Source organism: Pistacia vera, unplaced genomic scaffold (assembly GCF_008641045.1).
Source record: "Pistacia vera cultivar Batoury unplaced genomic scaffold, PisVer_v2 Contig405, whole genome shotgun sequence".
Taxonomy (NCBI): domain Eukaryota; kingdom Viridiplantae; phylum Streptophyta; class Magnoliopsida; order Sapindales; family Anacardiaceae; genus Pistacia; species Pistacia vera.
Window position 1 is genome coordinate 1,306,772 of NW_022196230.1, and position 13,137 is coordinate 1,319,908.

At 37.7% G+C, this 13,137-nt stretch overlaps 3 protein-coding genes across 4 annotated transcripts; 1 reads left to right on the top strand and 2 right to left on the bottom strand.

Annotated features, from left to right (window-relative positions):
• Positions 1-1,473: 1,473 nt before the first annotated feature.
• LOC116142125 (aluminum-activated malate transporter 10-like) lies at positions 1,474-3,671 on the top strand. Its single transcript, XM_031427570.1, has 6 exons — positions 1,474-1,807; positions 1,950-2,090; positions 2,181-2,453; positions 2,538-2,656; positions 2,758-2,901; positions 3,171-3,671. Exons 1-6 carry the CDS (start codon positions 1,474-1,476, stop codon positions 3,669-3,671), a joined length of 1,512 nt encoding a protein of 503 aa, XP_031283430.1.
• Positions 3,672-4,696: 1,025 nt separating this feature from the next.
• LOC116142182 lies at positions 4,697-7,244 on the bottom strand. Its single transcript, XM_031427625.1, has 3 exons — positions 7,133-7,244; positions 6,748-6,889; positions 4,697-5,653 (listed from the first exon to the last, which is right to left on the bottom strand). Exons 2-3 carry the CDS (start codon positions 6,839-6,841, stop codon positions 4,959-4,961), a joined length of 789 nt encoding a protein of 262 aa, XP_031283485.1. The 5' UTR covers positions 6,842-6,889; positions 7,133-7,244; the 3' UTR covers positions 4,697-4,958.
• A 268-nt stretch (positions 7,245-7,512) lies between these two features.
• Positions 7,513-13,137, bottom strand: LOC116142159 (bifunctional fucokinase/fucose pyrophosphorylase). Of its 2 annotated transcripts, XM_031427594.1 has the most exons (7): positions 12,459-13,137; positions 11,933-12,200; positions 11,266-11,630; positions 10,867-10,993; positions 9,742-10,755; positions 8,824-9,554; positions 7,513-8,072 (listed from the first exon to the last, which is right to left on the bottom strand). In XM_031427594.1, the coding sequence occupies exons 1-7, from the start codon at positions 12,810-12,812 to the stop codon at positions 7,677-7,679; spliced, it is 3,255 nt and encodes a 1,084-aa protein (XP_031283454.1). In that variant the 5' UTR covers positions 12,813-13,137; the 3' UTR covers positions 7,513-7,676. The 2 variants fall into 2 exon arrangements, with proteins under 2 accessions (XP_031283454.1, XP_031283455.1); XM_031427595.1 differs by lacking the exon at positions 11,933-12,200 and having other exon boundaries at positions 12,459-12,590.

A 13,137-nucleotide genomic window follows, 5' to 3' on the forward strand; every position in this document is an offset into this window, starting at 1 on the left:
TTGGATTTGAAGATTCTATTTCAGTAGGAGTAATAGGTCGATATTTGCGATGTTTATTTCTTGGAATCCAATCCAAATCAACTAGTTTCAATGATGACGGTGATGGCGTGGCGTTTCAAATGAAAGCTCCTATCCAATATTCATTATTCCTACTACGGCGATGATAATAATAACTAGAACGAACAGCAACGTGCTAGCAAGCACAACGTCACTAATTGGGCCTCCAACATTTAGGCCCATTTAATTTGGGCAATTCATGGGGAACCCACCCACAGGACCTATTTGCACCAATAATTCATTTGTGCGTTGATGACACTTACGCTGCTGCATGCCTTTCAACACACGTAACTATGTATCAAATTAGTATTATTCATCAAATTAAATCAGTTGACTAAGAATCCATTAAAAGTAAGAAAGTTTTAATTAACGTCGTGACCTAATTTTGACAATCAACACTCATTGATGATTAAAGTTAAGGACATTAAAATAATTCATCTTACAGTATAGTGATAAGCTATAAAGACAAGTACAGCATTATTTCCACTAAAATCTACACGCACTAAAATCCCCTGAAATTAGGTCTCACAACTGAGAGAGGGGACCAGAAATTAGGTTCTCTCGACCTCTCACCAATTAACTGTTTGCCACACCAGATTTGCAAGTTTGTTTAGTTCACTGCAGTAGGAAACTGGAATAATATTATAATTCAAGTTGCGCTTGCTGAAGAAGACGCATGTCATTCCTTATAATTAAGATTTTCTTATTATATGTATAATATGATTCATTAACTTCAGTTCAGTGTGCCATGTTTATTAATTAATTGGTCGTTTTGAGTTTAGCATAAGCCAGGATTGACAGTAGTTCAAGTATCAAGAGATCAGAAAAAAACCAAAAACAAAAAGGAAAATCAACCATTAATTACATGCTTTTGATAAGTACGTAGAGTACCACGCACGAAATTGAGCTTCGCTTATTCATGGGAAGTGAGATGATGTTTGTGTGTGATCCACTTATCGAAAGGGACAGAAGCACGAGCATATCTGTCCTTTGATTTTATTACTTAATTCATGCTCTATTCACCGACCCACCCATTAATATTCTCACAAGTGTACACTATTACCTACCATAATCTTCTAACCTTTCTTGCGCGCGCTTCCCTCCATATGTCGCCATGATCAATCTTAAGTAACCAAAGACTACTGCCATATATATATATATATGCATGGCCAGTGACAATTGTTGTTCACAACAACCTAGTCGATTAGTTATCAACAGAAAACCTTGAAAGCTTAGTTTATCACTTCTTATAAAAAGATACCAGAGTCTCCATAACACGTACAATACAGCAAGGAACTCTTCTGAGTCTCTATAACAATCTCCCGAACACAACTATTTATATATAAAACCCGTCATCCATCTTGTATCAACAATCTATTTTGACCCTCTTGTTATCCTGTTGCTTAACATTTGACAATGGGGAAGGAATTGCCAAGCAAACTGGAATGGAGAATAAATGTACCTGATGGAACATCAGAAGGATTAGAGTCAGAATCTGGGGCAGTCCTTAGAGTCTGGTTGGGGTTGAAGAGTCTGTTAGAAGGATTGGTTATGAAAATTTGGAAGTTTTTGAAGAAGGCTTGGGATGTAGGTGTTGCTGACCCTAAGAAAGTCATCCATGGTGTTAAAGTAGGATTGTCCATTTCGATTGTTTCACTGTTTTATTATATGAGGCCTTTGTATGAAGGTGTGGGAGGGAATGCTATGTGGGCAATTATGACCGTAGTGGTAGTTTTTGAGTCCACTATAGGTTGGTATTCAACTTCAATTATTTCACTTTCTCGGATCTTTGTCATGAGACCTCTCTATGCATGTTACTATACTTGATCATGCAGTGGTTAATTGGCCATGAAATTCAAATACTAAATATTCACTGTTTAATTTCACTGCAGGTGCAACATTTTATAAATGCATCAATAGAGTGACAGGAACCTTTATCGCTGGATCGCTTGGTGTTAGTATTCACTGGATTGCTAGTCATTCGGGAAAAAACTTCGAGCCTGTAATTCTTGGAATCTCAGTTTTTCTTTTAGGTAAGTTAAGTGAATAAATTAACTTCTTTTGATAATATTCTCCACACATGTTTTTTTTATATATACTAATAGGGATCCTCTTCTTTCCAGCTTCAGCAGCAACCTTCTCTCGATTTATTCCATCCATTAAAGCCAGATTTGACTACGGTGCCATGATCTTCATCCTTACCTTCAGCTTTATATCAATATCCGGTTATCGAGAGGAGAAATTACTTGAAATGGCTCGCCAAAGACTATCCACGATAGCCTTTGGAACCTCCATGTGCATTTTTATAACCATGCTTTTCTGTCCCATTTGGGCAGGAACTGAGCTTCACCAACTTATTTGTCGAAACTTCGAAAAACTAGCCTATTCCTTGGATGGTATGTATATATAATTTCAAGTTTCCCATATTCTTTAAAACCAAGTATATGATGTCATGGGTTTTTCTCTGTTGAATATTGCAGAGTGTGTAACCGAGTACTTCAGAGATGACAGAACTTCAAGAGCCAGCGATGAAGATTGTAACAAGAAAATACAAGGCTATAAATGTGTGCTTAATTCAAAGGCAACAGAAGAATCAATGGTAGATCTAGGTTTTTTATAATTAATTTGTTTCCAGTTGATCATAATTATATTTGTTATACCGACTACTTAAGTTTTCATTTGATTGATATAAATCTGCAGGCCAACTTTGCAAGATGGGAACCAGCACATGGCCGTTTCAACTTCAGACATCCATGGAAACAGTATCTTAAGATTGGGGCTTCCATGCGTAACTGCGCTTATTGTATCGAGACCCTCAATGGTTGTGTAAATTCAAAAATTCAGGTAAACCATTAAATTTCACAGAAATATGAGTTTACGAGTAAATATTATTTTAATTTAGTTGTGTACTTCATATATTTGTTAAGAGGAATGTCAGAAAGTTTCATGTGAAGTCTTTTTTATTTTTTGTCCTTCCTGATAGCTTAAAATTTCAGATTAATTTCTCTGTTAAGATTGAACTCAAATGAAAATCATATCCTTTTATGAATCTTTGACATTTTAACCTTGGTCGATAGAAGTCCAGGAACTGATCTTTATCATTTTGGCCGCAGGCTCCTCCCCACCATAAGAAGCATTTGAAAAATAAGTGTCTAAGATTGCGTAGCACTTCCTCGATTGTCTTGGAAGAATTAGGCATTACGATGAAAACAATGACAAAATCATCTAAAATTGACATCTTGGTTGCAGAGATGAATTTTGCAGTACAAGAACTAAAAAATGCCTTGAAATCTCTTCCTAACCACGTTTTAACATCTCCATCATCAACTGTGGAAGCTTCGGGAGATGCCAGTGCAGAGCCCATCAGAAAAATCACTATAACACCCTTCACGGAGATCCTTCCGTTGGTCACTTTAGTTTCTTTGTTGATTGAAAATGCAGCAAAACTAGAAGGAATTGTCAAAGCAGTTGATGAATTGGCTACCCTTGCAGAATTCAAGCCCGTTGCTGACAAGAAGCCCAAACATAAGCACTCCATTACGGAGCTCACTCCAGGTAGTAACCAAGATCTTGAGAGCGTGATGATCCCCACGAAAGGTTCAAGTTTATCGTGAGTAGCTTTCTAGAAATTGGAAAAAATCCAGAGAGGCCTTTTTTCTCTCCTAAGAAACACACCAACTTTATCACCTAGTCTCGTGTAAATTAACATGTTGTGTTTATTGTACCATCTTACATTCTTACTTATGATTAATAAGTACAGTAAGGATTGCAGGTTAAAGAAATAGATTGTTTGTTTTGGGTTATAAAGTTAATACATTACACCACGCAATGCACCAACTTGGATTATGCGGTCCACACTATGTAATCTCCGCTGTATATGTTATTATGTTGTATTATCGTACTTTTCATGGCTTAACTTAGTTTCTACAATCTTGTTCTCGATCTCTACGACTTCACGTTGCTATAGAGGCGGCATTAATTAATTTAATTCTTGGTGGATCCCATTCACTTCTAAACGCTATACAACAAAAGAAAAAAAAGGAACAAAACAGAATATACGACTGAAATTTTGTATCAAATTTTGAACTTTCAGATAAGAAATTTTGTTTAATGACATTGGGCAGATTCAAGAGTGCTTTGAGATAAAGTTTCCAAATTGCGTTCCTCGTCATCCTTCAACTAACATGAAGTACTCCTATATGCATGGGAAATATTTTGATCTGGAAAACTCTAGAAACTAGATTCCGAAAGATTGTCTCTAAATAGTGATATTGGCAATGTCAATGTATCAGTTTGAGAAAAACTGAGAAAAGTTTTCTACTCAAGGAACAATAAGCTTCAGCCTGAACCCTTCTACAATACACTGCCCTTGAACGGAGCATGTTAGGCTTTCATTCCAACAAGTTCTATGCTATAAATACTATCTAATCTTCTCTCTTTACATACTTTGCTAATTCACCATTTCTATTTCTCAAACAGATAGTATGATATTGCATCTCTAAAGAACAGGTATTGCTTGAACTACTTGGCATACCATTTCAATTTGAAAGTGAATAACTAATGTCTTTCACTATGGGACACCATTATAAGATCAAAACAGAAATTATGTTTAACAACAAAGCACCAAATGCCCGACTTTATTTAAACCACAATCACACTAAGTTTTTGAACACTTGATACAGAACTTAAACAACCAAATGCAGTTGTAGAATAACGTTAAGAAAAGAGAAAGGGAGAGATAGGAGGAGTACACTGATCTTTCCTATTTGATAAGAGCTGTTGGCCCTTTAGCACCTAACAAACACCCAACATCATAATTTCACTTATCAATGACATAAAATGCTTATTACGCTGGTAACAAATAGTATATGTACGCCGTTCTACATGCACAATGATGGAACTCATATCACCTGGGATATCTGTCTGTTAGAAGCTTCATTGTTTTCATCTGTTTCCTCATGATGGTGAAGCCAGCCCAGATTCACAGCCAAGTCCTCCACTGCTACCTTGATCACATCAGAGCGAACACCAATATCAGTTGCATACCTACTCATACAGTACATGCCAGCAGTAACTGCTGCCACACCGACAGGACTTGGCATCAGCAACTTCAGTGGAGAAGAAAGAATGGCAGCCACTGGGGCACCAATCACAGAAGAAGCTTGACCACTTCTTCCAACCCCCAGCTTGTCTACAATCAGAAGACCTGTTTTGCAGTACAGCGCAAAGTCCTCACAGTTGTTTTGAAACACATCGTAATTACCAAAACCATTTTGAAGAAGATACATAGCTCGATGGATAATAGATTCGGGTGGGTCAGCTTTTGCAGTTGTGCAAGTGCCACCACGTACTTTGGAAAGAAAAATTGACGGGGCAACTCCATATTCAAAGCAATAAAGTGATCCATTTCCAAGAAAACAGTCAAGGCAAGACAGGACTACTCCACTGTTAGGTTGCCTGAATCCACAATCAGGAAAAGTTGGGCAGGATGGTGGAGCGATCGACATTGGATCATGTGAATCAGATGTCTCCTGGTTTGAATTTAAGTTCCATTCAGGTCTAAAATGAACCACTTTGCTTCCCCCGACATAGATACCTGTATGGTCCGGTATCCAACACAACTCATGATTAAGTTTGATCTCCAACCAGAGAATGAAACTTGTTCAAAAGGAAACCAATTTTTATCAGTCAGCCAAATGCATTTACACTCCAATTACATTTACATCCAATAATACAGTATAAAACAACATCTACTTTTAACAGATGCTACTAAGAGCCAGTCTCCTATATCAAGACAGTGTGGAGACGAAGCACCAACAAAAACCAGCCAGGATCTGTAAATTAGGAACACTGATGCAAAAACGTGGAAAAATGAAACTGGACTACTGAATTTAAAGATCATTAATTATACTAAAACTTTTGAACACTTATCTTTCATTATCTGAATCTTATATCTACAAAATACGAAAACTTAACCAGCCCAATTACTTGTACAAGGCACGCTCATAAAGGAGGTTTCTCTTTCCCAAGTCCCCAGCAATACAGAATTAACTAAATTCCAAATTTTCTTTTCTTATGTTTTCTTACCCTATCTCAGCGACCAAACTTGAATACTAGAAGATCCACATGGACTGTACAGATCACAGATGTTTTACTTTCTCAGTCAACTCCAAGGATCTCAATAATCAGCATAAGTAAAAACCAACATGGACAAAGTCTTGAATCTGTAGGCCCTTTTAGATATTATAGCGAAATTTTATTTAATATTATTTTGCATTTTGCATTTTCATTTCATCTTTATTTTATTTAATTGCCCTCTTTATTTAATTATGCGAAGCGGTGGAAGCCAATTCAGCTAGGAAAAAAAAAAAAAAAAAAAAAAAAAGCAAGTTAATAATCTGCATAACAGGAGTTGAAAGAAAGAACGTCCTTGCAGACAGACGTTATAAAACAAAACACAATGAACTGGGGAAAATAAGTTTAAAAGGTGGAAATACAAAAAGAAAAAATGAATTAAACAAAATGGTGGAGCCAAAATTATGGGAAATAAAAAACTAAATACAAAACCCAGAAAGGAGCATTACATGAAGAACCCACATTGCAAAATTTCGCAATAATCTAAGAAGATTGTAATTAGTTAGTCAAAACACAAACACAAACGCAAACACACAGAGCAAAAAATAGATATACCATGGTGAGAGTAGGTGAAAACAGCTCTGTAAGTGTAGATATGATCGCCCGCCTTGATTTCATTTCTCTCTACTTTGTTTGTGAGCAAACCCATCTCTCCTCTCCTCTCTCTCTCTCTCTCTCTGCCTCTACTCTATATTCTCTGTAGCAAGCAAATCCAGTTGAAGTCAGCACTATTTCTTGTTTTTGGTAAAGCAAAAATTGACCCCACATAATTAGGGCTCAATTAAAAAGTATAATTACATTGATGTGGCGACATATCAGTGGCTGACCGAGCAGTCAGTTCAACAACTGTCACCTATTGATATCAATTTTTTGGATTTATTTTTTAAACGGTCATAATCATAAAGAAATTGTGATGAATGGATCTGCATGCTTACTTCACCTTATTCGTTTTGTTCTCTTGACTCGGGAAGACTGGAGGGTAAGACTGGAATTTTACGGTGTTCCAGAGCTTGAAAGGGGACCAGGTTTAGGTCATCGTTTTATTACAGTAATTGATCGACGGCTGATCGGCATTATCGTTAATTACGGCAAATCCAAATTTCAGGATGTTCATAATTATTGATGAGGCAAAGGCAATGCTAATTTTGTCGGTGAAAATGCCATCCAAAGCGCTTTGGATTCTTTGCCATTATAGCAAGATATGCTTGGGCCTACTTGTCAGGCATCATTTCAACAAGAAAGTTATTGCGTCTCCTCCTCTTTAAATCTTAGTTAAACCGTTGCCTGTGAACTTACCATTTATCAACATAAAGCAACATCTACAGACAAAAGCAGGCTGCTGAATTTTATTAATCGTGCCTTACAATACTTGCATAACAATGACTTCAAAGATCAACATGACCTACAATAAAGAATATTTTGGGTCCATAAGAGAATAAATAATGAGCAATCTCCTTATAACATATCTACATACAAATACGCTTCTAAGATTCTAAGATGATGTTCCAATTGTATAGTTTCACGTCAAACTTCGAATCTTCTAGCCCGTGTCTTAGTTTCACTGCAGACTCAGCATTCTTGGCTAGTAATAATGCAAAGCCCCCACCACCGGCACCCACTAGCTTATATCCACAACAGTAGGGGTCGGCAAACGAAAACAATCTATCAACAACTTCGTTGCTGCAATAAGGATCCAGTTCCTGATGCAGCCTCCAAGCTTCCAACATTATATCGCCTAGCTCATCTATGTCACAGTTCATTAAAGCTTCTCTCCCAATCTTTGCCAGTTCAGCCAGTCGCTTGATACTGGATATAAGAAGGTTATCCCGCTGAAGATATCGAGTTACAACCTTTTGTAGCACTTGATGTGCAAGTCGGACCTGCAAAGCAGTTGTAGATTTCATCATAGGCAAGTCTAACACATAAATACTAGAACAAATAGCATCATAGTTCAAGTTCATATATATAATCAAGTAAATGGCAGTGCAATAAATTTAAAACTATTGCCTTGTAGAAACCCTAGTTTCTCTCTACGACTAGGCGTAAACAACAAAGAACATTTCACAAGTCTAGCATCCATGACAGACATGATAATGTTAACTACTAAATGATTATGGCATAGAAAACAGTGAGAATTAAGTCATATTTTCATTAACTAAATATTTATGTACTTTTATGGTGGGTAAGTAATGAAGAATTGGGATAATGGATTAGAACTCCCAAGTCTTCTACTCAAAATCAAGAGCAATATGGACTTATGCAAGCCTCAGTAACCAATTATTGGTTTTCCAAATTAACTGCAGGGGATTCATCCTAGAGGGAAAACTAACTGCGACTGTAGGGTCAAATTCCAAGAGACATGCTCACACATGTTTCGGAGGGATTCTCATACAATTTGCTATAACACTTACCACTTCCTCAACTAATCAACTTCAGCAGTTAGGCTAACATCAGATGTAACCCAGATTCTAAGCAAATTTAGCAACTTTACTCAAAGTATAAACGTTGCTCAATATATATGAACTTGTCTTGCAATGTAATAAAATCTTTGAATTTTTTATTTTACAGAAATAAATCCCAAATCAATGCCCAATAAATGGTGGAAGGAAAAAGAAAGGCTAGAATGCTTACTTGGCCAGTAAATACTACAAGCAATCGCTGCTGCAACTCCGAAATCAATTGAGGAGAAGCCAAAAGGGGGATGACTTGTAGCCGCAAGGGTATTCCAGGGAAACTTGAAGTAAATTTAATTCCTGGGTATAAACCTCCAATTTGATCCTGCCAGCCACCTCCTGTGCCCATGAGCTGCTCTAATACCAAAACAAGTCGTGCAACATTTTCGTTACTTTGATCTCCATCAGTTATCTGTAGTAGTGCTTTCACAACAGCAGCTGCTAAGATACTAGAAGTTCCTAAACCACTACCGCGGGGAACATTGGCCCATGTCCTGATCTGCAAGCCCATGGATGCAAGAATGTTTTTATGAACAATGCCAGTCACAAGCAATGCTGATTTGACAAGCCGAAATGGATCATTGTGGTCAAAGGGAGTAGCAATAGAGGTGCAATCTTCAATATTTAACTCATTTCCAGTATCATCGCTGATCAATACTCCATTCTCTTTGGTTGTCTCTATGATTGTCCCAATTGGAAGAGAACCTTCCAAACTTATAGCCATATTAAGGACATAACCAGCACGCTCTAAGCTCCAGGGAGGGGTGTCACTCCAACCACCAACAAAATCTACACGAACCGGTAACTCAACCTTCACTGTTTTCTGGTGGAAGGACTGATTCATGCAGTCATCAATGTCTTTGTTCTGACATGCTAGAGCAGCCCTGCTAGGAGCCTCTAAGAGGTGGTCTGCAGAACATAAAAATAAACAATAAAAAAAAAAAAAAAAGAGGGGCTTCTAAAACTATGTCCTATAAGTAATGATGATTAATTACACGTGAAAATTAAGATTGGCCACTCTTTTGTAGCTTATTTTCATCAAACTTTTAGTATTTTATGAGCATGACACTACTTAAAGTATGAGCATCTGACCTACCTCTAAATCCATATCTCACAGCCGAAGCAGTTTCATCAGCAACTGCAGCCCAAACTTCATGCTCCAACTCACAAGCTTTTATCTCATCTTTGCATGCTCGGAGCAGATCAACTTGCACCTGATATGCCCGACTTTTGGGAAGAATCATAGAGTTCTGCTCCAGAAGTTTGGGACATAGGTTGAGGAAGTCCTTACATATTCCAACTCCTGACAGTTCTTTTTGAAGAATTTCTTCACACAATTGATTTAAGTTGCGTCCAAGCATGCCATAATTAATGCAAGCTTTGGCAATTCCAGCTGCAAGATCTGCTTGATGATTACTGGACCCAGTACACATTTCTGAAAAGTCGATTGACCTATGCAACTCCTCCAAACTGACACGACATGATTTTTTCCATAAGGGAAGCAAGAATTCAGTTTTTTGGTCACTCAAGCCCATCAACCAAGTTGCCAAGCTCAGCATCTCAAAGTAAGAAAGAATTGGAAATATTTTTGCATTCCATAAGCAGTTTTCCTGACCACCTGTTGAGCTCCACAGGTCACTTTCCTGAATGCTTAAATCATGCAAAACCTTCTCCCAAGGTTTCCCACAAAACGTGCCATCCTTGGAAAGTGAATTTTTTGGGTTATCATGGAGGCCACAAAACACAAGTACTCTTTCAGTGCATCCTACTAAGGGAACCTCCCAAAGACAATGGCGATCAGGAAGCATGAACCTAAATGAACCTTCTGCTTTTACACCAGTGTCTTCCGGGAAATTAATACCCACAACTATAGATTGGGAACCAATTTGTATTCCACTTGAAATGTTAGAATCATATATAAGAGAATCTTCCCCAATGGAGGCACCATGTGCAATTTTGCTAGAAAGAACAACAGCAGATGCTGAAATGTCAGACACAGTGGTTGCTGGGATGGAACATAAGTGTCTTCGACCTACAAGTCCTGAACTAGCTCCACTTAGGTGATCCAAAACTTCACTTGAGGTTCCAAAATGTAGAAACAACAATTCATCTGCAGTGAAATAATCAAGCAAGGACAACATCACTAAAAGGAATCTCCAAATATAGTACGGGAAAACAGAAGAATAACAAGATTTGATTCTTCAAACCGTGTTTAGCATACATGCACAATAGCTGAACATCCTCTGTTTTCCCAATTTGCTGACCAGTTCTTCACCCAAAGGGCGTAGTCTCAACCAGTTATGTTTTGCTGGTACCCAAGCCGCCACCAGATCTTCATATAAGCTCATCTACAAGGATTCCAATATTGGAAACTGTCAGTGTAAGATGAATGTTTATAACAAGATCCAATAACCTTACTTATAAAACCCATGTAAGAGACTTTACACCAAAAATTAAATAGCTATTTTGTATTTCTTAACTAAAAGTTAGAAGTTCCAACTCAGAGATAATGTGTTATGAAACTGTTTAGAATAAGCGGATACAGTTAACAAACATTGGAATAATATAATTTGATTTCGATCCAAGAAATAGCATTGCCAACTGAAAGGCAGTAACCTACCTCTTTTCTGCTTTTTAGTAGCGCTGAAATCATTGGTTGGCAGGAACAGGAAAGAGTAACAAGTTCAACCCATGCTTTCCCTCTAACTGCTATTATTCCTGTATCAAGCAGCGTCCTACCATCATCTAGAATTGCATTATTCCTGACAAGCTCCTCTAAACTTGGTTTCTGCAGAAGACTGTTAACTAAACTAAGAGTATAATTTTCAGTGAAAATCCCAGTTTTAGCTGCCACGATAACACCATGGTTAGATGCAATATCAAGGGTGATGGGAACTGTGATGATACAGGATGCATCCTCTGGTAGGATCATGGTTGAGGCATCAAAACAAGGAAGAACATCCCCAGTCATAGTGAATATTCCACCTGTGAAGTTAAAAAATTCTCTAAGTAAATATCCAAAATTGTGAAAAAAAAATTATTGTTTACCAACAAGTCTTCCATGATGCATATCAATGTGACAAAAATGCAGCCATTTTACAGCAATTGAATTGGATAAACATTTTGATAGTTGATACTGCATGACAAACCAAAGACAATTTGCAAGATACAGAAAATTATAATTCCTAAATTTTATGAATGTTTAAGAAAGCACACGTGCGTACACATCATTAATCTAGATCAAAATTTTCAACTTTTACTCCAATGTAACAAACAAGACAAATAACCTTCATCTTTCAAAGCTTGTCTTGCACATGAAGCAATTGCAAGTATATGGTCAAAAAGCAGCGGAACAGGCCCATCCGGGTCATCCGCTGCCAAATATGGTAGTGGCAGGAATACTTTCCCCATTGGATTAGCCCATGGGACCCTCTTAGAGTCACCTCCAGCATGAAGAAGTAGTATATGCCTTTTGGCTATAAACCTAACCATTTCCATAAGTGAATCTTCATTGTTCACAAAAGATCCAGAACTGCCACCATTTGCATTTCCCACCTGTTCAACATATCTATCCCATTAAAGGCCAGCAACTGCTATATTCTCATAACATAATGCAATCACTACTGTATATTCTAAAAACTCATGACTCTCAAACTCTGCTAATTGTTCAATTTTACAACAAAAAAGATCTCTTTTTACGCTAAAACTTGATTATTGCAACACATGGTAAATTAGAAGCTCCACACTGTTAGACATTCACGTTTTTATTCTGCTTATGATGATAATAATTGTTTTAATTAAAATTAAAGGTACCTCTGAGCCAGGATCGTGTCCGAGATTCTTGTAATGATTAGCGAGGGAGAAAATGGCATTGAGAGTGGCTGCACCGGACCCGATCCGCTGGCCGTCGGGATCGGGAACGGCAAGAGTGATAGTGGAGCTAGCGATCCGGCCCATGCGTTTCGCGCGCCTGAGCTGCCACTCGTACAGCTCGGCTTGCTCGGGGCTAGCGGCCGTAAGGACAATAGCGTCCCATGTTGGAACTCGTGAAGGATGTCTCACCGACAATCTTAAATGGTACCATGATTTTCGCAAGATTGCGGCTAAGTCAACTTTGACTCTTTTCTGTTTGGTTCTAGAAAATTTTCCTTCACTTTGGGATTCCATTTCCAGTAGCCCCTCCAGAAAATTAGGAAGAATTGACTGAAGCGTTGTGCTAGTTGTGTACTTGTGTAGCGAGCTTTGTGGGAATAGAGATATAAACCAAGAGGCAAGAACAATGATTAAACTGAATTTACCGGGTTGTGAATTTCAAAACAAATGTAAATGGCCCGGACTCCATTGTGAGCTTGAGAAATGAACTCATTTTGAGTGTGAAATTAAAATTAAAAAGGGCAAAAATCTAAAACGGATTGTTAAATCAAAGAAATGGCGTCGTCCGGATTCCAACCGGATAGTGAACTAAAAAAACGATTTTTCAAACTAAAATTAG

Bases quoted from the DNA above. Each gene is read 5' to 3' on its own strand.
- LOC116142159 (XM_031427594.1), bottom strand. From the start codon at position 12,812: ATGGAATCCCAAAGTGAAGGAAAATTTTCTAGAACCAAACAGAAAAGA. The intron at 12,201-12,458 runs GTACCTTTAATT...TATGTTGAACAG, and splicing joins GACACGATCCTGGCTCAGAG to GTGGGAAATGCAAATGGTGG. The intron at 8,073-8,823 runs GTAAGCATTCTA...ACTGCTTTGCAG, and splicing joins TTGTAGTATTTACTGGCCAA to GTCCGACTTGCACATCAAGT.
- LOC116142125 (XM_031427570.1), top strand. From the start codon at position 1,474: ATGGGGAAGGAATTGCCAAGCAAACTGGAATGGAGAATAAATGTACCT. The intron at 1,808-1,949 runs GTTGGTATTCAA...ATTTCACTGCAG, and splicing joins AGTTTTTGAGTCCACTATAG to GTGCAACATTTTATAAATGC. The intron at 2,454-2,537 runs GTATGTATATAT...TGAATATTGCAG, and splicing joins ACTAGCCTATTCCTTGGATG to AGTGTGTAACCGAGTACTTC.
- LOC116142182 (XM_031427625.1), bottom strand. From the start codon at position 6,841: ATGGGTTTGCTCACAAACAAAGTAGAGAGAAATGAAATCAAGGCGGGC. The intron at 5,654-6,747 runs GTATATCTATTT...CGGACCATACAG, and splicing joins TTTCACCTACTCTCACCATG to GTATCTATGTCGGGGGAAGC.